General features: G+C 36.3%; 1 protein-coding gene across 1 annotated transcript in view; it reads left to right on the top strand.

Annotated features, from left to right (window-relative positions):
- Nucleotides 1–21,865, top strand: part of itga6b (integrin, alpha 6b) — a 33,308-nt gene extending 11,443 nt beyond the window's left edge. The window contains exons 2-26 of the mRNA XM_052126034.1: nt 2,914–3,041; nt 3,126–3,205; nt 5,552–5,813; nt 7,942–8,073; nt 8,921–9,134; nt 9,338–9,531; nt 10,238–10,326; nt 10,433–10,560; nt 11,358–11,447; nt 11,530–11,591; nt 11,716–11,885; nt 12,928–13,074; nt 14,127–14,242; nt 15,909–16,062; nt 16,162–16,245; nt 16,327–16,406; nt 16,576–16,653; nt 16,807–16,909; nt 17,106–17,279; nt 17,438–17,539; nt 17,643–17,753; nt 18,331–18,429; nt 18,606–18,731; nt 19,489–19,597; nt 20,204–21,865. Coding sequence (XP_051981994.1) covers nt 2,914–3,041; nt 3,126–3,205; nt 5,552–5,813; nt 7,942–8,073; nt 8,921–9,134; nt 9,338–9,531; nt 10,238–10,326; nt 10,433–10,560; nt 11,358–11,447; nt 11,530–11,591; nt 11,716–11,885; nt 12,928–13,074; nt 14,127–14,242; nt 15,909–16,062; nt 16,162–16,245; nt 16,327–16,406; nt 16,576–16,653; nt 16,807–16,909; nt 17,106–17,279; nt 17,438–17,539; nt 17,643–17,753; nt 18,331–18,429; nt 18,606–18,731; nt 19,489–19,560 — 2,995 coding nt within the window. The 3' untranslated portion in view covers nt 19,561–19,597; nt 20,204–21,865. The remainder of the gene's footprint in view (nt 1–2,913; nt 3,042–3,125; nt 3,206–5,551; nt 5,814–7,941; nt 8,074–8,920; nt 9,135–9,337; nt 9,532–10,237; nt 10,327–10,432; nt 10,561–11,357; nt 11,448–11,529; nt 11,592–11,715; nt 11,886–12,927; nt 13,075–14,126; nt 14,243–15,908; nt 16,063–16,161; nt 16,246–16,326; nt 16,407–16,575; nt 16,654–16,806; nt 16,910–17,105; nt 17,280–17,437; nt 17,540–17,642; nt 17,754–18,330; nt 18,430–18,605; nt 18,732–19,488; nt 19,598–20,203) is intronic.
- Nucleotides 21,866–22,577: the final 712 nt, after the last annotated feature.

Genomic DNA, 22,577 nt, shown 5'->3' with positions numbered 1-22,577 from the left:
TTCAAACAACAAAGCTAATGCACATATGCAGTGTAGTACATTATGGCTTGTGCATTGCATTAGATTTAATGTAATCATGAGCATTATCTGATATAGGGATATGTATGCTCTTGAGACTGTACAATGAATAGCAAGTATTCAGTAACTATTTTTGCCCAACACAAAGAAAAATCTGTGTTGCCCTCTCAGAAAAACAGTGCTTTCTCTGTCCGTTTGGAAAATGTGACTCTAATTCTTTTCTCCCTTTTGTAGTCCAAAGACTTGGTCCATGGTTGTACACTCATATCAAAGAAGAAATTAGCTGTGACTGACAGAATTATCAGAATATGCAGATACTTTAACCATGTGCAGTTAACCTTTATTCCCTGAATTAACAAGCTACTTGATGTCTTCACCTGATTAGTGAAAGAAAAAAATTCATAACATAAATTCACATGGGTACTGCAAATTGTTTTTTTTTCAATGTTCTCTATGTGTGTGATCTTGCTTGTATGTGTCAGGTGTTTTAGAATTGACATGCTAAACACATCGATAGTTTGTTTTAGAGGCCTGTGCATCTGTAGATCATAGTACATGTCTTTTTGCCAATCACTTTTACTCTCCCTTCAGCATTCTGGGGAAGGTATTGTGGGAAATGTAGGCTTCTTTGAAGACAGACCCTTTTTTTGTGTATGCCCACAAAGAGAACTTGTGTAGCCAAAAAGTGAAGTCTTGTGATGAATGTTATCGCTGAGCCAGTCAGTTCAAAGCAAAGAAAAAGCCTTTCTTTTTCATAAATGATGTGTAACCAGAGATTCAGTCTTTGTGTCTTCTGTGGCCTACATTTCATTATTCAGAGAAGAAAATGGTCTTCTCTCTAGTTTCTTAGTTAATAGACTGGAATGAATGTAGAGAAGACTTCTTCCCACTCTCTAATGCTCAGCAGCCATACTGTACAAGCAGTGATTGCAGACAATGGCTAATTTTCAGTGTGAGCTGTTGAATCTGCATTTTCCATTCTTAGAATCTTACTGAAGAGCCATATGTGGAGAAATAGAAGATGATAATTAAATGTAGACTGTTAAGATGTTGTCTGGGTCATGTACTTACTCAAATTCACAGTAACAACAAAACATGACTGTTTCTTAACCCTTTACGCTTGGATTCTGGCAGACCCTCAGATAATTTTTTTTTAATCAAAATATTAATAACCACAGTCTTGACCAGCACGTATCATTTTAATGCTTAGAAGCTCTTCTTTACAATCCATGTAGGTATTATGACCAAAACTGAACAAATGTTTTAAAATTTGCAGACAAATCAGAAGTGTTCCATTTATATAATGCATTAATCATTTTGCACTATACATATTATTGTAAATGGTAAAAACATCTAACTGATCAAGTAGCCATGTGTCATATGTTGTTGGAAAGCTCTCAGTTAGTAGAATACAACCAACCAATTTTACTCACACAAAAAAATATAGTGAGTAATAGCAATAGTATATGTCTCTGACGTACATGTTTCATGTTAACAGGTGTTGCTTATAAACTGCATTTTCATTATAACTTCACAAAAAATAAACAGAACATAAAATATAAAATATAAGTACTTAGATGAGGGATTCTTGTTAAAACAAGCCCACACACAACGTAATTGGATCATAGATAATTCGATAATCCACACAAAGCACAGTGTGCACACATAACATAATGCTCTTTCTGGCTAAAAACACATTAGAATTCCTGAATCAGATGACTTCATCTGAAATTATGTAGTATATTTCCCAGCATCATGGAACACTAAACCAATCGTATTAGGATTCAAAACTCTGCAACCAGAGGTGGAAGTCATCCAAATATGGGTAGAGAGGATTGTTCACTCTAATTACATATGGCAACCGGGAGATGGCACCAAGTACATGACACAAACTCAATGATAGCTGAAATGACACAGAATGGAACTAAATGAGATTTTGTTACTCATGCCTGGATGCTTTGGAGAGAGAGCATACATTTAGTCATTGGTGTGTTTGCATGTATAACTAGTTTTTTGTACAATTATTATGTTTTATTTGTTTGGAGACATTTTTGGACACTAGGATAAATTTAAATGTAAAGCTTTTGATTGCTTTGTAATATCAAAAAACATGTTTACTCAGTTACAGGTGACATGATTGGGAACAAAACAAAAATGAAACAACAAAAATCTAAAGTTTTTTTTAAGCTGCCTTATTTAGACTGAGATATATAATGTCAAACCAGAAAAATAAGAAAAAAAGTTAATTTTTTTTGCTTAAGCTGTTTTGTGATTTTTCAGCAGCTTCTTAGGCTGAAGGTATTATCATTTTTTCATAATCAATATAATATTTATTTTGAAAAGTTTAGTTTAAAATGGTAGCAAACAATTGACTCTTTGTTTTTTGTTTGTTTTGTAGTTATAAGCCTGAAGGGTTTAAAAAAGCTAAAAGCTTAAAGGGATTATGCAGCTCTCCGTTTTCAAACTATACATACTAAGCACATTTTTATATGTTCTAATACTCCTCCAAATAAGACAAAAGCCTCAGAAGTTCTTTTTTTATAGAAAAGAATAGGCTTGTTTCTTTTCTTTCTTTATTTTAATTTTTTTAGCAATTTGTTTTAGGACTATTATGTCTTTTCAGTTTTTACAGTTTATTAGGACTATTATGATCACCATTCTGACCATATTGTTTCGAAATTGAATTTACTTTATCACAAGTAAATTAAAACACTATTTACTCATGATTCTCTTGCCAAGTGTGCTACTGGTTGAATCAGTTGGGAGTCTCTTTTGATTGATTTGGCAATGCATTTGCATATTAAAATATAAGATCTACTGTATATGATTCAAGATTGTATTTCATAATATTGCTAATCCATGAGTAAAAATGTGTCTCTTTGTTTTTTTTTTCAGGTTGTTGGTTGGTGCCCCAAAAGCTAAAGCATTGTCCAAACAGAAGTCACAGATTACTGGAGGCATGTACAACTGTGACATAAATTCTCCCAGCCCTTCATGCCAGCGAGTGATGTTTGACAATGACGGTAAACTCAAACACAAATTGATACACACACGTTCTAAAGAGTTATATTATGTTTTAAGTGAGGTCTTTTTTATGTTGCATGTAGAGAACTTGAGTTCTGAAAATAAGCAAAACCAATGGATGGGAGTTACGGTACAGAGCCAGGGACCTGGAGGAAAGATATTGGTAAGAGTGTGTGTGCTTCAGATGTTGGTATAGTACACGTTACTATCAAATAGCTAGTTTTATGCCTTTATGCATTTTAAAGGAATAGTTCACCTAAAAAATATTTTTTTGGTCCATAGAAGACCGTTATCTTGGAAAATGTCAAGGATGTTCTTTTCAGCCTGGTCTCATGAAATTTACACAAGCATTGCAAAGTTTTTGCAAAACTGAAATGACGTGCTTTGTAACAGGATTAGCTGCACTTTTCAAGTGAAATGTCCAGCAGGGTGTGCCAAACTCAAGCAAAATGAAGTTGTAATCAGACAAGGTTTTTATAGTGAATTTTCTGATGGATTTTTTAATAAGTAAAACGTACCTCCCTAACCTAAAAATGTACCCTAAACTTAACCAGTAGTGTCTGAAAAGAGAAATGAGTCTTAAACAAAACAGACATCCTTACCCTTAACTAAAAACTAACCTTAACCAGTAGTGTTTAAAATGCATAAGGAAAATGAAAAGCACATTTTCTAGCGTGACAACTAGCTAAAAAAAAAGTACCATATAGTGCTTCTGGCTTGTGCTGTATTCCATGTCTTCCACAGCCATTCAATGTGTAAGGACAAAAACCTAAATATAATTTTGTATTTTGCCCTAGCTTTAAAATTTTGTTAAAGCTTCCTCATGTTCAAATGTGGCCAGTTCATGATAAGTTTTTGTGATTTTTTTTTTCTCCTTTGTTTTTTTCTATAGTCTCAAGTGCACAAACTGATCTTTCAGAACTTTATTATTATTTTTCTGAGCTTGACAACCACTGGCCCCTATTCGCTTTAATTATGTGGAAAAGATCGACCTTGGACATTCTGCTAAATGACTCCATTTGTGCTCAGGCAACAAGCGACATGATGACAGCATTTTCATTTATGGGTGAACTATCCCTTTAACAGTGTCAGGAAATGTCGATGGTTTTTATTTATAATCCAGTTTTATTTTAATAAAATATAATAATAATAATATAATATCATATTTGTTTTATTGATTTAAATGTAAAGGAATATTTCAAAGGAATATTTTTTTAATTATTTAAAAAAGCAAAAATCGAAGCTAGGGTGAGGCACTAACAATGGAAGGGTTAGGAAAGAGAAACACACAGGACCGGCTGGACAGGGAACAGGACTGACTGGAACAAGAGAACAAACAAGACGAACTGGCACTGGACAGCACACATGAGGAGACTAAAATAGGGAGAGAAATACAACAGGTTAAGAAGAGAATAATACGCAAACAAGGATGCAGGGTATGAAGCAAGACAGAGAGATGCGAGGCAAACAGAAACAAAACAAAGCCACATGCTCTCGCAAAAAGCAGACACTCGAATGGCACGAGCACATATCACCAAGACAATTGGCAACATGCGCTCATGCCAAACGACAGATACATCGAGAGAATGCACGGCAACGCTAACAAAGCAATGCCATACATTTTCACACTAGACAAAGCTTGTGCGAACTTCTTGAGGCAAACACCAAGTGATGCATGCAACAGGTACAAAACAAAACAGCACACCTGTGCGACATTTCGGCCACACACAACCCGACACCTCAGACTGAAGTGTACGAACCTTAGCATAACGTGAAGACAGCTCGCGACCCGGGCGCAATACAAAGGGAGCACAAAGCGCATCCATGGTTGTGAGAGACAGACACAGATTATTGATGTGACTGCATCCCACCAAGGTGACATAAGTGCAACGCACTCACGCCAATACAAACAAGACATGGAACATGAGTGTCCGGATCCCGACAACAAAACGGAAACCAAACTAGACAGGGAAGTCAGGATCCAGACACCATGCTCCGACATGAGACACAAAACATCAACCAAAGCCATGTGCTCACACAAAGACAGAAGACAAAACACTAGACAGAACAGAACAATGATGTCTCAACCACGTCACACAAAAAGCCAGACCGAATGAGTGACAGGAACATGACAATTTTAAGATTTTAGGGTTTGATGACATTATAACATTATGGCAATAAAGATGTCATAATGTCAAATATGTTGTCAAAAAAGCCTGTAACTTTAAACAAAAAAAGTTATCACACTAAAATCATGTTAACACACATATTGTTTGTGTCTATTGCTATACTTTTGAAACAGTGAGTATTTTAACGTTTACAGATTGGCCCCATTGTAAGTGCCTCGCCGGAACCCATATTTTTGCTTTTTTTTTAAAGAAAAGGAGGGGCAAGTCAAAAATGATTTTTTGTGGTAATCAACATTATGCCACAAATGCTGTCGATTGAGCTTAACTTGTATCAAACCCACAATATTCCTTTAACTCACACAACTGTCATTTGACTCCAGGTCTGTGCTCATCGCTACCAGCAGCGTTTATTTGTGGGCTCACCTCAAGAAGTGCGTGATATCACTGGCCGTTGCTATGTACTAAGTCAGGATCTGACGATCAATGGCGCCTCAGAAGAAGATGGAGGGGACTGGATGTTTTGCAAAGGGAGAAACAGAGGACACGAGCTCTTTGGTTCATGCCAGCAGGGTCTGTCTGCCACATTTACAAAGGACTATCACTATCTGGTGTTTGGAGCACCGGGTGCTTACAACTGGAAAGGTATTGGAGAACAGGATGGATTGGAGTGCTTATCTGCATATTGAAGTATAGGGCTGATTATGGACTTATTTTATTCATATACAGTGCATTCAGAAAGTATTCTGACCCCTTCATTTTTTTCAAATTTTTTGTTGCAGCCGTATGCTAAAATGCTTTAAATAATTTTTTTTCCACATCATTCTACATTCGATACCCCATAATGACAAAGCAAAAAACTGATTTTTGATAACTTTGCAAATTTATTGAAAAAAATAAATAAATAAATTTCACATTAACATAAGTATTCCGATCCTTAACTCACTACTTAGTTGAAGCAAATTTGCCAGTGAATACAGCCTCAAGTCTTTTTGGGTATGATGCAACAAGCTTTGCACACCTGGATTTGGGGATTTTCTGCCATTCTTCTCTGCAGATCCTCTCAAGCTATGTCAGGTTGGATGGGGACCTTTGGTGGACAGCCATTTTCAGGTCTCTCCAGAGATGTTCGATTGGGTTAAAGTCTGGGCTCTGACTGGGTCACTCAAGGACATTCACAGAGTTGTCCCTAAGCTATGCTTGCATTGTCTTGGCTGTGTTTAGGGTCATTGTCCTGTTGAAAGGTGAACCTTCAGCCCAGTCCGAGGTCCTAAGCTCTCTGGACTAGGTTTTCATTAAGGATATCTCTGTATTGTGCTGTGCTCAGCTTTCCTTCAACCCTTACCAGTCCCCCAGTCCCTGCTGCTGAAAAACACACTCACAGCATGATGCCACCACCACCATGCTTCACCGTTGGAATGGTATTGCTCAGGTGATGAGTGGTACATTGTTTTCTCAAGACATGACGCTTGGAGTCCAAACAATTCAAACTTAATTTCATCACAGTCTGAGAGTCCTTTAGGTGCTTTTTTGTAAATGCCAAGCAGGCTTTCATGTGTCTTGCACTGAGGAGAGGAGGCGAGCTCTAGGAAGACACCTGGTTGTTCCAAACTTCTTCCATTTAAGAATGGTAACCTCTTCATGGTCGCTATAATGTGGTTCTCGCTCTCGGTGGGGAATGTGGTGAGTTGTGCGTGGATGCCGTAGAGAATAGCGCAAATGTTCCACACATGCTACGTCTCCATGGTAATGTGCTCAACAAGCCCTGGATAAGATGCACAGATTTACAGTCTCAGATGTGGAGGCAACTGAGATTCGTCTTCCGCCACCCGGATTGAGGCAAGTCACTACGCCACCACAAGGATTGGGAATTGGGCATTCCAAATTAGGGAGAAAAGGGGGGAAAAAGAATTATGGAGGCCACTGTGCTCTTGTGAACCTTCAATGCAGCCTAAATGTTTTGTAGCCTTCCCCAAATCTGTGCTTTGACACAATCCTGTCTCTGAGCTCTGCAGGCAAAAAACCTGTCTCTGAGCTCCTTTGACCTCATGGCTTGGTTTTTGCTCTGATATGCATTTTCAGCTGTGAGGCCTTATATATATACAGGTGTGTGTTTTTCTAAATCATGTCCAATCGATTGAATTTGACTCCAATCTAATAGTTGAAACATTTCAAAGATGATCCAGAGAAATGGGATGCACCTGAGCCAAATTTCAAGTGGCATATCAAAGGGTCTGAACACTTATGTCATTGTGATATTTCAGTTTTTTATTTTTAATAAATTTACAAAAATCTGTTTTTTGTTTTGTCATTAAGGGGTATGGAGTGACTGATGTGAAAAATAATAATTTAAATAATTTTAGCATAAGGCTGCGTCATAACAAAATTTTAAAATAAATAAATAAATAAGGGGTCTGAATACTTTCTGATTGTACTGTATCTAAGGATTCACTGCAAGCTGCTGCTGCTCTAATAATTGTTGTTGGTATTATATTAAATGGTTGCAATGGCCAATCTTAGGGAGGGTCAATTAAAAAAAAGATGTTTGTCAAACAAGCCCTGTAATTTCATTGGGCCATTTTACACTGTCATGACATGTCAATACATTTCTTCTGTTTATAGCATTATTTATTTTAAGCCCATCTCACATCTCACATTTTGTATTTTATACCTTATTTTTTTGCACTTCCACACGTCCATCCTCCACCCATTCCCTCATTCACTTTCTCCATCCTTCACTCCCTCAATCCTTCACTCACTGGGTGGATTTCAGGAGAGGTGCGGATGGAGCAGAAGAACAGCTCTCTGTGGGAAAAGGAGATCTTTGATGATGGCCCATATGAGGTTGGAGACGAGAGCAAACTTGACCCAAAACTGGTGCCCGTCCCTGCCAACAGCTATTTAGGTGAGTCCATTATCACATAACATTCCATTCATCATCCATATCACCCAAAGACTTAATTTCCCTTGGTCCTCAGACATTTTTGTGACTCTAAAATGTATCTAAAGGGCTTTTATTGGCAGGTGTGAGGTTGATATGTAAACTTTCTGTTACAGTTGGTTTAAACTTCATTGGGTGTTAGTAGGATACAAAGTGTAGCTATTTATTGCCTTCCTTATTCCTTCTTATCTTGTGTTTGCTTTTACTCCTTATGTATGTTTGCCTACTCACCTCCTATTTGGAATCTTGTTTGTTTGCGCACTTGTAGGTGTGCTGTTCATGACTAGCATGTCCAGTAGCCACCCTGATCAGTTTGTGTATCAGTCACCTCCCCTTCAGGTTTCCAAGAAGAACATTTATGATGTGAAAGCCAATAGCTATTTAGGTTTGTGGAATTTGGACAACAACATTGCTTGCATTCAACCCTTCATTTGCCATTGGCCTGGTCGTTCTACGTCTATATTTTGTTTTTTTATAATCCTGTTAATCACTACATACACTAGTTTTGAGACTGTGAACTTCATGATGCATTACTCTGTTTGTGTCTGTTTCTTTTTTGAATCCACATTGCATGACTTGGATTTTCATGATGGTTTTCTTAAAGCATTTCAACGTAAAATTTTTTGCAGACAGTCCTTATTTGACTTTCCAGACATTATGGAGTGCCCATGTCAAGTCTTGTCAAAATATTTTCATGCATGTTTGAATATGTTCATGATTCATTATTGAATGGATTTCAGCAGTCAATCAACAGATTCTATTGGTAAGCACATCTGTCCTGAAACAATCTGATTGGTTGTATCTGTCATAGGTTTCTCTCTGGACTCTGGTAAAATGCTGACTAAGAAAGGTCAGCTGACTATAGTTGCTGGAGCTCCACGAGCCAATCACAGTGGGGCAGTTGTGCTACTAAAGAAGGAATCCAGTAAAACATCTTTGTTGACAGCCGAGTTCATCCTAGAAGGTTACGGTCTTGCCTCTTCATTTGGTTATGACCTTGCAGTGCTTGACATCAATGGAGATGGGTAAGATCCCCAATACAACAGCAATATATTATATATGTATGTCATATCCATGTGTACGAAAGCATCTTCATTTAAAAGTTATCGCAATGTTACTACAGTGTTACTATTCAGTAATGCATGCTGGTCAGATGTCACATGCTGTGTTCAGAACAGTGTTTTATTGGTTCTAGATGTATAATTATACTGCACTAATTATTAAACAGGTGGCAGGACATTGTAGTTGGAGCACCTCAGTACTTTGCTACTGACAAAGATATCGGTGGGGCCATTTACGTATACATTAATGAGGAAGGGGCTTGGGACCGGATCAAACCTAAGAGAATTGAAGGAAGTGCCTATTCCATGTTTGGTTTGGCTGTGGAAAACATGGGCGATGTGAATCTGGATGGATATCATGGTATGCGCTTAAACCATAGTTTCTTCTATATCACTTCTAATACAGATAATGCAGATTAAGAACAAACAGTTTGCAGAAATATGAATAGAGAAGAGATGCCATAATATACAGAAATTAACACAAATACACTATTGCTCAGTTCTTATTTTTTAAATATTTCTATACTAATGACATACAGTGTCCCCAAAAAAGTATTTGGACACTTTTGGACACTGAAGTCAGAAATGCCTGAAGTTTATTGCCTTAAATACAAAACATTAAACCAAGTGGTGTCTCCAAATAAATGATACTAGATGTTCTCTCAAAACGGATTTTGCTTTTGTGTGCCATCTTCCCTAAAATTCACAAAGGTGTTCTATGTAGTTCATCACATTAACTATAGACACTAATCTATTGTTTCACTAATGCTTAACAACTACAAAGTGTCCAAATATATATTTTGTCTTTATCTTTAACAAAACTGTAAACCTAACAAACATCTTTTTTTGAAATCGTTTGCTTAAAAAGTTTGCTATATTTCTTTAAAATAAATTCCACTTGGTTTGATATTTTTCATAAAATGCAAAGACATTATTACATTTCCAAGACTCCAAATCCTTTTTGGCCTCTCTGTATTTATGCTATGATAATGATTGGCGTGATAATGATAACTCTATTGATTATAAATTGTAATCAATTTTCTCAATGTGATCATGCTGTTTTTCAGATGTTGCTGTTAGTGCTCCATATGACAACAGTGAAGCTGGAAACGTCTTTATCTACCACGGCTCACCTACAGGCCTAAATAAAGCTCAGGTTCACCCCTATATTCACTCCTTTACTTTTCCTCTAATTTCCTTCAATTTTCCTTCACTATTCATCCCTTTTCTCATTCATTCACTTGCATATCTATTAATTTCAGGTTCTTAAAGGAAAAGATCACAATGTCAAACTCTTTGGCTACTCTCTCGCGGGCAACGTAGATTTGGATGGAAACCATTACCCTGATCTGGCTATAGGATCTCTCTCCGATTCAGTGTTTGTGTACAGGTGTGATATTAATATTGATAGACAACATATAATACATTTATAATTACCTTTCACTTGTTTTTAACTGGTGTATAAGCCTTCTAAATTAAGGCAGTTGATGCAGATATGGTGGCTATTTTTTTTACTCACTTCCATCAGACAATAAATAAATAAAATGTATTGTTCTGAACAAAAATCATGAAAAATATTTGTGAATTCCTTTAGAAACAAAATTTCTCTATAAATAAAGAAATGGTAATTTTTTTTTATGTAAAGTTCAATGTTTTAGAACATACACTCACTGAGGACTTTATGAGGAACGCTGTGGTCCTAATAAAGCATCCGACGCGGTCTTTTGCTGTTGTAGCCAATCCGCATTTAGGTTCGACGTGCTTACAGCAAATGTACAGAGTGGTTATCTGAGTTACCGTAGCCTTTCTATCAGCTCAAACCAGTCTGGCCATTCTCAGTTGACCTCTCTCCTCAACAAGGCGTTTCCGTCCGCAGAACTGCCGCTCCGCTAACTGGATTTTTTTTAGTTTTTTTTTGCCACCATTCTGAGTAAACTATAGAGACATATGTGCATAGAAATCCCAGGAGATCACCAGTTTCAGAAATACTCATACAGGCACCAACAATCATGCCACAGGCAAAATCACAGAGGTGTACAGGTGTTCTTAATAAAGTGCTCATTGAGTGTATATACAATATAAACATAGTCATCATCAGCTTACTTTTGTACAACAACTGATAATCATTTAGCAATGTGAAAAGTTTATTGAATTATGAATGCATTAATAATGGGTATTACACTATAGGGCAAGGCCAGTTATCGGCATTGAAAAGACTGTCACTACCACACCAAAGGAGCTGGACCTCACTCAGAAAAACTGCGGGGACACTATATGGTGAGAAAACAATCACAATCCTTAAACATTACCAAATGCCCAGTAACCTCTGTCTGAAGCATAGTTTTATTGTGTTTTCTAGCCTTGAAGTGAAAGCCTGCTTTAAATTTTCAGTCAACCCTAAATCATACAATCCTACACTGAGTAAGTATTCTTTTATTTACTGTTTACTATGTAGTTATTTAACTCTGTTATCAAGAATGTAAGTAAACAAATGAAAAAGTGTTGTATCGCTTTGCGTTAGCATTTCTTTATTTTCTTCCTTTAGAGGTGGCATACACTATGAGGGCTGAATCTGAAAGAAGGAAACTTAATCTTCCTTCTAGAGTTACCTTCACCCAGCGCTCACCCAGCGACCTTGAGTATGAAAGCACAGGGACTGTAGAGCTCAAGGGTCAGGGAACAGAAAACTGCATTACAAGAGGCCTCAAATTTCTGGTACAGCACCCTTTTGGAGCAGCAAAAACAGTGTTTACAGCTTTAGATTCACACACACACACACACACACACGTTGGTGCGGCTATCCTTATGAGGACTCTCCATAGACGTAATGATTTTTATACTGTACGACTATAGATTCTTTCCCTTAACCCTACCCCTAAACCTAAACCTCACAAAATACTTTTAGCATAGTTTAGTATGGTTTTTAAGTGATTTGAATTATGGGTACACTAGAAATGCCCTCATAAACCATATTTATTGAATAATACCATTGTAATTACCAGTTTATAACCTTAAAAAAAAATTCCTCATACTTTTTATTTTATATTTTACAAATTGAAATTGATAAAATGCAATGAATGTTCTAGAATTGGGTTGCTATAGTTCATTTGAAGTAAATAAATGCAACAAGCAGTAAAAATACTTTTTTGAGTGTAGAGTGTAGAACAGAAAATACTAAACAACATTTTGTTTAAAAGAACAGTTCACCCAAAAATTAGTATTTGGTCATTATTTACTAATGATTTACCCTCATGTCATTCCAAACCTGCATGACTTTTTTTCTTCAGTGAAACACGTTAGGAGAAATTTTAAATAATGCATTGGTCACTAGTTCCTTGCAATTACATATAATGGGGACTAAAGCTTTCATATAACGACATTGTAACAACTTAATTGGCGATTACAGAATGATTTCATAAAATGTTGTAGTAATATATACTGTTACTATATTACATACAAATAAACCATTATTTGGTATAATATTGTAATTTGGTATACTGGTTTGACTAGAAGTAGGGACAATTTTAGAAAACTATTAGAATTGAGTTTAATGTTTATTTGCATGCCCTTACTGCACTAAAATGAAGTACTGCCACCTAGTGGTGATTAAATCTATTTTATATTTACCATATCATAAAATCAGATTCTTGTGTCAGAACATAATTGAAGCCTTAGTTATGGAAGGAAATTACAGTGCAATGTGTTGTGTTGTATAGTGTTAATAATTTGTAATAATGGAAGTATATTATGCAAAAAGGAAATCCCTAGAGACAAGCTGAGAGGAATTCCAATTGAAGTCTCAGTGGCGATCCTGAACCCATCCTCACGCAGAAGGAGACAGAATGCTCTTCCATCTCTTCTTCCCATCCTGGACTCGAACCAAGCAGCCACCACTGTCACCAAGGTAACTACACCTTGCTAAACAATCAGCATTAAAGAGTGTTGTATCTTGTTTTGCATCTATATATATATATATATATATATATATATATATATATATATATATATATATATTAAAGGGTTAGTTAATCCAAAAATTGTAATACTCTCATCCTTTACTCACCCTCATGCCATCTAAGATGTGTATGACTTCTGCAGAACACACAAACAGGGTGTCTCAGGAAGGATGTCTCACCTCTGTAGGTCCATATAATGCAAGTGAAGGGTGATCAGAACTTTGAAGCTCCAAAAAGCATATAAAGTCAGCATAAACATAATCCATCAGTGGTTTGCCAGTGTCTTCTGAAGCGATACAGTAGGTTTTGGGTAAGAACAGACCAAAATGTAACCCCTTTTTCACTGTACATCTTGACAGCATGATTTAAAGCTCGATTACACTTCCTATAGCACCATCTAACTCTGCACATGCATCAAGCACTAGGAAGTGTAATCGATCTTGAAATTATGTTTGTGTCTAGAGACTGCAATGGCAAGATGTACAGTGAAAAAGTTATATTTTGGTCTGATCTCACCCAAAACCAGCTGGATTGCTTCAGAAGACATTGATTGAACCCTTGAAGTTTGATGGATTATGTTTATGTTGACCTAATCTTGTTTTGGATTTCTGGTCACCATTCACTTGCATTGTATGGACCTACAGAGCTGAAAAATTATTCTAAAAATATTTGTTTGTGTTCAGCAGAAGACAGAAAGTCATACACATCTGGGATGGCATGAAGGTGAGTAAATGTTGAGATAATTTTTGAGTGAATTATACCTTTAATGTTAATCGGATAATACATTTCAAAGATGGAACAGGTTTTGAAAACATTATTTCAAATAAACAATTCTATAAACAAATTAACAAATTAGACACAATGTCTGGTTCCAGTAACAAAAAGTATTTATATCATACTCTTTCAACATCCAATCACTAACAAGAGAGACCACGAGAGTGTTCATCATTCATGTTCTCATTCAGTATTAATCCTAAATCTACATCATGCTGTTTTTCAGGTTAATTTTATCAAGGAAGGATGTGGTACTGACCATGAGTGTCAGAGTGACCTGCAACTGAAGTATAAATTCCACACCAGGGAACAAAACACAGATATCTTTCATCCGTTACCTGAGTGAGTTTTTTTTCTTCTCAGTAAATTTATCATTTACAATAAGGTTTGTTAACATTAGTTAATTAATTTGGTATCATGAACTAACAATGAACAATATACAGTATTTTATACAGCATTTATTAGTCTTTGTTAATGTTACTTAAAAAAAGAAAATGTGTTTATTGTCGGTTTGTGTTCATTCATAGTGCATTAACCAGTGTTAACATACAATGTTAAACAAGATTAATAAATGCTGTAAAAAAAAAGAATCATTGTTTATGTTAACTAATGTTAACAAATGTAACCTTATTGTAAAGTGTTACCATTAACATTGTTAAGTGTCAGAGATGACTTGTTCATATCTTGATTAAAGTGACCTCAGCTGTGAAATTTATGTTCGAATGATGTTAGTGAAAGGGACAGTTCACCCAAAAATCTTATAATTTACTAATCCCCATGACATACCAGATGTGGATGACTTTCTTCTGTTGAATACAAATGACAAGTTTTACAAATATTTCTCAGCTCTGTGGAACCAAACAATAGAGAATTGTGGCCAGAACTTTGAGGCTCCAAAAAGTACATAAAGGCTGTAAAAACGTAAACATATGACTCCACTGGTTAAATCCAGGTCTTCAGAAGCGATATGATAGATGTGGGTGAGAAACAGATAAATGATGCATTATTTTGCTCATTATAATCATTTTATATTTGTTGTTATTTATAATTTCATTAGAATTTAGTAAAACACTTTGTGTAAGGTTTATGACTAGCATAGACTTCATGACACCCACTGAGTTCTGTAAATTACCTTTTTCTTTTTTGTTTAAAACAAACTGCTCCAACTGTTTTTCTAAACAGGCCTCCAAATTGCAATCTCTGGTTGTAGACTTTGTTAACAGCAAACAAAAAAGCATCCGCGGACTGCGGACATTTACGCTTTTCACCTGTCAATCATTTTGCTAGATTTCATAGTGGTAAATTTGAAGCGGATCACTGAGGCTGTGATTCATAAAGTTTGTCAGTTGAGGGTACTATTTTGCCAATGTTGAATTCTACAGCCACAGGAACAAACAATGCTGCTCTTTTGCTCAGTTTTGGTCTCCAAATTATCTTTGGAGGGTGGGGTTTTGGAATAAGGGGACGTGGCTAATTCAATGGCTCAGTCACATGAAAGCTTCAGAACGCTATAATTGCTTACAGCACATTTAAGTCTTTTTTTTTACTAAACATCTTTCACTTTCACATTCTTATTTAGTTTTTGGCGATTCACATTCTTTTTGCATATCGCCACCTACTGGGCAGGGATGAGAATTTGTAAGACTTAAATATTGATCTGTTTATCACCCACACCAGCAGTATCATATTGCTTCTGAAGAAATTAATTTAACCACTCTTATGAATTACTTTTATGCTGACTTTATGTGCTTTTAGGACCTTCAAAGTTCTGGCCACCATTCACTTGCATTGTATTGTTCTACAGAGCTGAGATAGTCTTCATAATATATTTGTTTGTGTTCAGTAGAAGAAAGAAAGTCATACAAATCTGGGATGGCATGAAGATGAATAAATTATGAGATCATTTTCATTTTTGGGTGAACTATCCCTTGAAGTTATTTTGCTCTTTCTTCATAACTGAGGCAAGGTGAATAGTTTATTTTAATCGTCCTGTTTTTCTCTCTCTCAGGGAAAATGGAGTTCCGATCATGTCACTTAGCACTCAAAAGGAAATTGCCCTAGAGATCACGGTGACCAATCATGGTGATGCCGCTTATGAGGCCCAGCTGATTGGCTCCTTCCCCAGATCTGTCTCTTATTCTGCTGTTCGCACTAAATCTAGTGTAAGTCACACTTCCAGGTGCCTATCTTACTTGAAACCAACTAGCTTATTTGTTGTGTTTTGAATTTGGTTTTTATTAAATGCCTCTGAATCTTTATAGGGTAAACCAGTCACCTGTGTAGCCAATCTGAATGGATCACAAGCTGATTGTGAACTCGGAAATCCTTTCGTTAGAGATGCTGAGGTGAATATTTCATGTATATGTGAAAGTGAAGTTCAATTAGATACATTTTTTAATATTCACAAGAAAAATATATTCTTTCAGACAATATTTTACATCATTCTGAGCACTGGAGGAATTTCTTTGGATACCACAGAGATTGAAATTGACCTCAAACTCAAAACGTGAGTAGTGTCATAGTTCTTGATGAGGAAGAAGTGCATTATTAAAGCTAAACTGGTATTTTCTTCCAACGCTTGTCTTAACCATGCCAATTGATTGATTATGATTTGATTGAGCTATTATTCAGTAGGAAAACTCTCTCTCTCTCTTTTTTTTTTTTGTTAATTTCAGGACAAGTGATCAGAAAAAGTTAGAAGCAGTGAAAGCCAAAGCCATTGTTAAGATCCAGCTTTTGCTGTCCCTATCAGGGTAGGTTTGCATTGCACATTGATGCTCTTTGTACAGTACAATCATACAACAAAGCTGATTTAACATATTTCAATACATGCCCCTGATTGCTGCTGATAATGTCAATGTCCCATGTTTGTATCTTAAAATACTGTCATTATGTTTTGTCCGCAGGGTAGCAAATCCTTCTCAGGTTTACTTTACTGGAGAAGTTAAAGGAGAGAGCGCCATGAAGTTGTCAAGTGATGTTGGCAGTCCAATTGACTATGAATTCAGGGTGACAATTTGATTCCATTCTAACATAAAACCAAACACTCTGCAGTATTTGGAGTACTGAGAATTCAAGAAATTATAGTACTGAAAGTACCCACTTTCAGTACTAGCATTTCTTGAATTGCATCCAAATAATTTCACATGTAATAAATTCAGAGTTATGTTGAATGTCTGATTCTGTTAATTATAATGTTTGACAGGTTACAAACTTGGGTAAGCCTCTTAAATCATTTGGCATGACATCTATGATTATTCAATGGCCTAAGCATAACTCTCAAGGCAAGTGGCTACTGTACCTCATGAAGATGACCCCAACGGGTTTGGATAGCTTAAGTTGCTCCAATCAAGACGAGATCAACCGACTTGGATTGAAGGTAGCCCAAACAAAATATATTGTAACTATAGTCAAAATGATTGTATCCATCAGTTCAATCATGTTATTAAAATCAGAAGTTTTACTCATGTCCCATAGATAAATCATTGTACTCCATATAGAAATTACCTGATTGTATGTTGCTTCATGGTTATTTAGGAACCTTCAGTGTCACGGGTAAAACGTGAAATTGGGGAGGAAGCTCCAGCAAAAGATGGAACATTCTCCCTTTTAAGTGACAAGAGGAAATTTACAGTTTTGGTAAACTCACACTAACATGAAGCATAAAACCTGTTTCTTAAGTGCAGATTTATCATTGATAATCAGTTTTGTTTCTAAATACATGATTGCTTTTACATTTTAGTCCTGTGACGATGGAGCCCAGTGTGTAACATTTAAATGTCCTCTAGTGGGAATGGACAGTAATGCTGTCATTAGTCTGAGAGCTTACCTTTGGAACAGTACCTTCTTGGAGGTGGGTATATTTTTTCATGTAATACATAACGTTTTAGGTTAGGGAGGTATGTTTTACTGTTAAAATTGCCATGTTATATTCACCTTAAAAATCTCGTCTGATGACACCATTTCAAACTTTTGGAGTCCCAAATAAGGCACGTAATGTTGTTTTACCAAAATGTGGCCATGGTCATGTACTTCATGAGACCTGGCTGGTTTTGAAACTAGACTTCTGAAACAGTCTATATGTGGCAGGGCAGAGGGCGGTGCTGGGTCGTGATTCAGCACACCGCCGCACTGCCGTCTCCGGTTGCCTTTATCCCTCTCAGGCTTCATCTGCCTAATTAGGGGATGGGTGTGCGGAATCACAACCCGCCCCCGCCCTCCGCCCTGCCACACTATATTTTAACATGAACTAGCCCCTTTTCATTTTCATTGTATGTGTCTTACTATAACCATGATATTTGCGGGGTCACGTCAACTGATTTTTCTTGTGGTAATCAGCATTATGCCACAAATCCATTTATCTTAACTTTTATTGAACATGACACATTCTGTTTAAATGTAAATTTGCTAATTGATATTATTTCTAACAGGACTATGCAAAGTTGAACTACATCAGTATCATTGTTAAGGCATCACTCGATTTCAAGTCCTCAGCTACAAATATTCAGCTGAAGAATGAACCTGCACTGGTGAGCTGGGTTACATTTACATTTTAATTATTTATTTGTTCTCCTTGAAACATGCATTAAGCAATATATATCTATCAGACTCAAATGTAGGGCGACAGCTCTGTTTAGTTGAATTAATAGATCACATGTATGTTGAAGGGATAAATGCATTTTGAAAACAGTGTGTCCTGTTATAGGTACGTGTTACTGTGTTTCCGGAGCATAAAGCAGCACAGTATGGTGGTATGCCCTGGTGGGTCATACTAGTGGCCATTTTACTAGGACTCCTCTTGCTGGGACTGTTGGTCTTCCTGCTCTGGAAGGTACAATCAAATGACTAAACACTGATAACAACTAGTAAACCAAAAATCATTGATGAATGCCAAACATTTTTGTTTAAACAACTGAAAAAGACAGCTAAATCCAGCCTAAGCCTGGTCAGTTGGCTGGCTTAAGATGGGTTTTGGTCACTTTGGGTGTTCAGTTTAAACCAGATAAGACCATCTTAAAGGAATAGTTCACCCAAAAATTTAAATTCTCTCATCATTTACTCGCCCTCATGCCATGCCAGATGTGTATGACTTTCTTTCATCTGCTGAACACAAAGGAGAATATTTAAGCCCTGTGGATCCATACAATGCAAGTGAATGGGTACTGAGACTTTGACGCTCCAAAAAGCACATATGGGCAGCATAAAAGTAATCCATAAGACGCTAGTGGTTAAATCTATATCTTCAGAAGCGATATGATAGGTGTGGGTGAGAAACAGATCAATATTCAAGTAATTTTTTACTATAAATCTCCATGTTCACATTCACACTTTCATTCATTTTGCCACCTACTGGGCAGGGAGGAGAATTTATAGTACAAAAGGACTTAAATATTGATCCGTTTCTCACCCACATCTATCATGTCACACGTTCCCTTTAAACCAATTCAAGCTTATGCTGGTTTTAACTGGTTTTATCTTCAACAGGATAACATTACCTTTGCACTTTTATTTACTGTTATATTAAATAACCTGATTTTCATCATTCTGTATTTTGCAAGTATTGAAACAAAAACCTTTACCTCTTTTAGTGTGGTTTTTTCGGCAAAAATGGGAAAGACCCTAACGAGCCTGAAAAAGAGAGACTGACTTCAGATGCGTAGAGAGAAACAGACAGAGAATGAGAGCCTCTCTCTTAGGGTAAAAGAACTTAACAGATGTGCTCAGAGCAAGCATGAAGAGTTGGTTTAGCCCATGCTAACCCACTTTAGTCTGAAGCACATGCTACCTATCAATGCCTTGATCTGGGGTAACGGTGGCAGTTTCCACAGCTTCCATTGCTCCAACATAAGCAAAATGCTATTAGGAATGCAAACTAATCATGTATGAGGTTGTTGTTGTGGGAAAAGGTCTTACACATGTTTGTGTTCACTCTTACTGAGCTTTAGGTGCGTGTGACTGGGTATGACTGAATGTCCGAGTCTGACTCTTAAGCTCTTTTAAGGCTTTAGGTGTGGCTTGATTTGGGATCTTGCATATTTCTCTGGCCTTCTTGTTATATTGTTTTCCCCCCAGAGCATCTCTCTTGCTTTCAACTGCATACAAACCTTTCTCCAGCCAAGTTCTTGCTTATAAGTTATCTTTAAAACACTGTATGTTTATTGTTCTATCCATATGCTAGGCATGCTGCGCACACACACTGCAAGCATCAATTCATCTCTCTTCGTTTAAACTTGCTATCTTGAATTTTTGCTTTTGAGGATTGTTTTGTTTGACATTGTGCTAATTATAATTTTTTCTGTACAGTGTGGATTTTTCAAGCGTTCCAAGTATGATGACAGCGTACCCAGTTATAACGCTGTGCAAATAAAGAGGGAGGAGAGGGATTGTACACCAGGGAAAGAGGAAATGGATCCTTCGGAGAAGAAACAATGGATTACTTCTTGGAATGAGAATGAGAGCTACTCATAGCTGTTGGATAACCTGATTGAAACCAAACCAAAGACTCCCTTCCTAAGGCCTTTAATGCTTACTTTTGCACACACTGAACTGCTTACGTTTTAGAGTCCCAACAAAAAGTGAAAAGAGAACATTTTGGATTTTAGAGATTGTATTTCGAAATGTCTCCTGGAAGTTACAAATTCATGAGCAAGGAGGGGGAAAAAAGAGGTTTACTTGAGTTGTTCAAATTTACATTAACCTATGCTTCAGTGGACCAGCCCATTTCCATTTCTTAGTTTTATTTCACTTTTCGTACATACCACAGTATATAATGATACGTTTAATGTATTTATTCTCAACAGATGTTTCTTTTGTAACAATGACCAAAGATCTTTTAATTTGTATTACTTTGTTTTATGTACAACAATTGGGTTAAAGGAAGGACTTCTTAAAGAATATTCCGGGTTCAATAAAAGTTTAGCTCAATCAACAGCATTTGTGGCGTAATATTGATTACCACAAAAGTTAATTTTTACTTGCCCCTACTTTTCTTTAAAAAAAGCAAAACTCTGGGTTCCAGTGTGGCACTTACAATGGAAGTGAATTGGGCCAACATGTAAACGTTAAAATGCTCACTGTTTCAAAAGTATAGACACAAAATGTAAACAATGACGATTTAAACAACTTTACAGCTCAAATAACACTTGAGTTTTAACAGAAGAATTAATGTGTTTTTATGAAATTAAAATCTTAATATTTCTGCCTTTAAACCCTCCAGAAATTGGCTCCATTCACTTCAATTGTAAGGGCCTCACTGTTACTTTGATTTTTGCTCTTTTTAAAGAAAAGGCTGAGGAGTAATCTTTTGTGGTAATTAACATTATGCCGCAAATGCTGTCGATTGAGCTTAACTTGTGTTGAACCTGGAATATTCCTTTAATGTATTGGTCCTTATCTTTTTCTTATCTTGATATCCAGCATAAACTGTCTGGGTGAATGTAAATATTTATGTGCTTGGAAATAGGTTTTCTTTTAATTGTGTTTGCATAACTGTTAAAAAAACAATCTGGTACAGATTTTATTTCATCAGGCAGGTTTTTGCTGTACTTAAACTGATACAACTGGGACAGATTTTAAGAACTACATTGATATTTACAGACGTCTGATAAAGTATCGGTTGACTGAAAAAAAAAAACTGCCACAATCCATTATCAGCTCCGAATTTTAAAGTTTTATTTTCTTTATTGAAGGCCATTTAATAGTATCTTTTAATAAATGTGAAAATTGTGGCAAAATAAAATGTCAAATAATGTAATGTATTTATGCTGTAAAGTGACCTTGAATTGGACAGTGATGTTTTGAGCACGCAAATGTATTAGTTCACAAAAATTGACATTGAGGTTTTGAAATGGATGAAGAAATTTTTCTCCATTTTCCCCAAAATATTTCTGCTCTCTGGCTCTAAACTGACAAACTTTTGATTTAAACAGATGAATATGAAAAGTACAATAAAAAAAGTGTTGTTTTTTTCTTTTGTAATGTGTGATTCTCTACATATGTTGGAGCAAGTGACAGACATAGAAACTTTGGTAGAGGTAGATAATATGAAGTCGCCTTTAATAGTAAAAGCTCTCCATTAGCATTCCCACTCATCTCAATGGCAGTTGCTTGGCTACCACAGGACCCATAAGTACAGAATTTAAAATATGCAATTTCTTAAATTATCAATCTGGTTATTTTGAGCCAATAGCCTACGGCATACATACCATGTAACTAATCACTCTGGACCTGCAAGAAAATTAAGTCCTACAACACAGACTGGCTGATGGCACCATAATGCACCAAGCCCTGAGTCTTTCATTAGCGACTATGCAGAGCTGTGATGTGACAGGCAGCAGATGAGGGGTTTGAAGAGCCCTCCAAAATATGGTATTAGTAAAACAACTACAATATAACCATTTTAAAAATTTTATTTTGCTTATAAAATAATTTATTCCATAAAATGGTTCCTTATGAATGCTCATAAGTGGAGAAATATGTTTTTGCAACCAGAAAAAAACCAGGGGCGGATCTACCGGGGATGCAAACAGTGGCAAATGCCATCTGCTACCCCAGTACAAGTAAACAAATGTATAACATATAAATGTAGGATGTTGACATTGCGTAAGGGTTTATTCGTGTGGAACTGCTGGACTCACAAATGACTACACAGACTGAACATTTGATTGGTTACAGCAGC

The sequence above is a fragment of the Xyrauchen texanus genome, chromosome 5 (assembly GCF_025860055.1).
Source record: "Xyrauchen texanus isolate HMW12.3.18 chromosome 5, RBS_HiC_50CHRs, whole genome shotgun sequence".
NCBI lineage: Eukaryota > Metazoa > Chordata > Actinopteri > Cypriniformes > Catostomidae > Xyrauchen > Xyrauchen texanus.
Note: the sequence above shows the minus strand (reverse complement) of the source record. Positions and strands in the feature narration are given on the sequence as shown.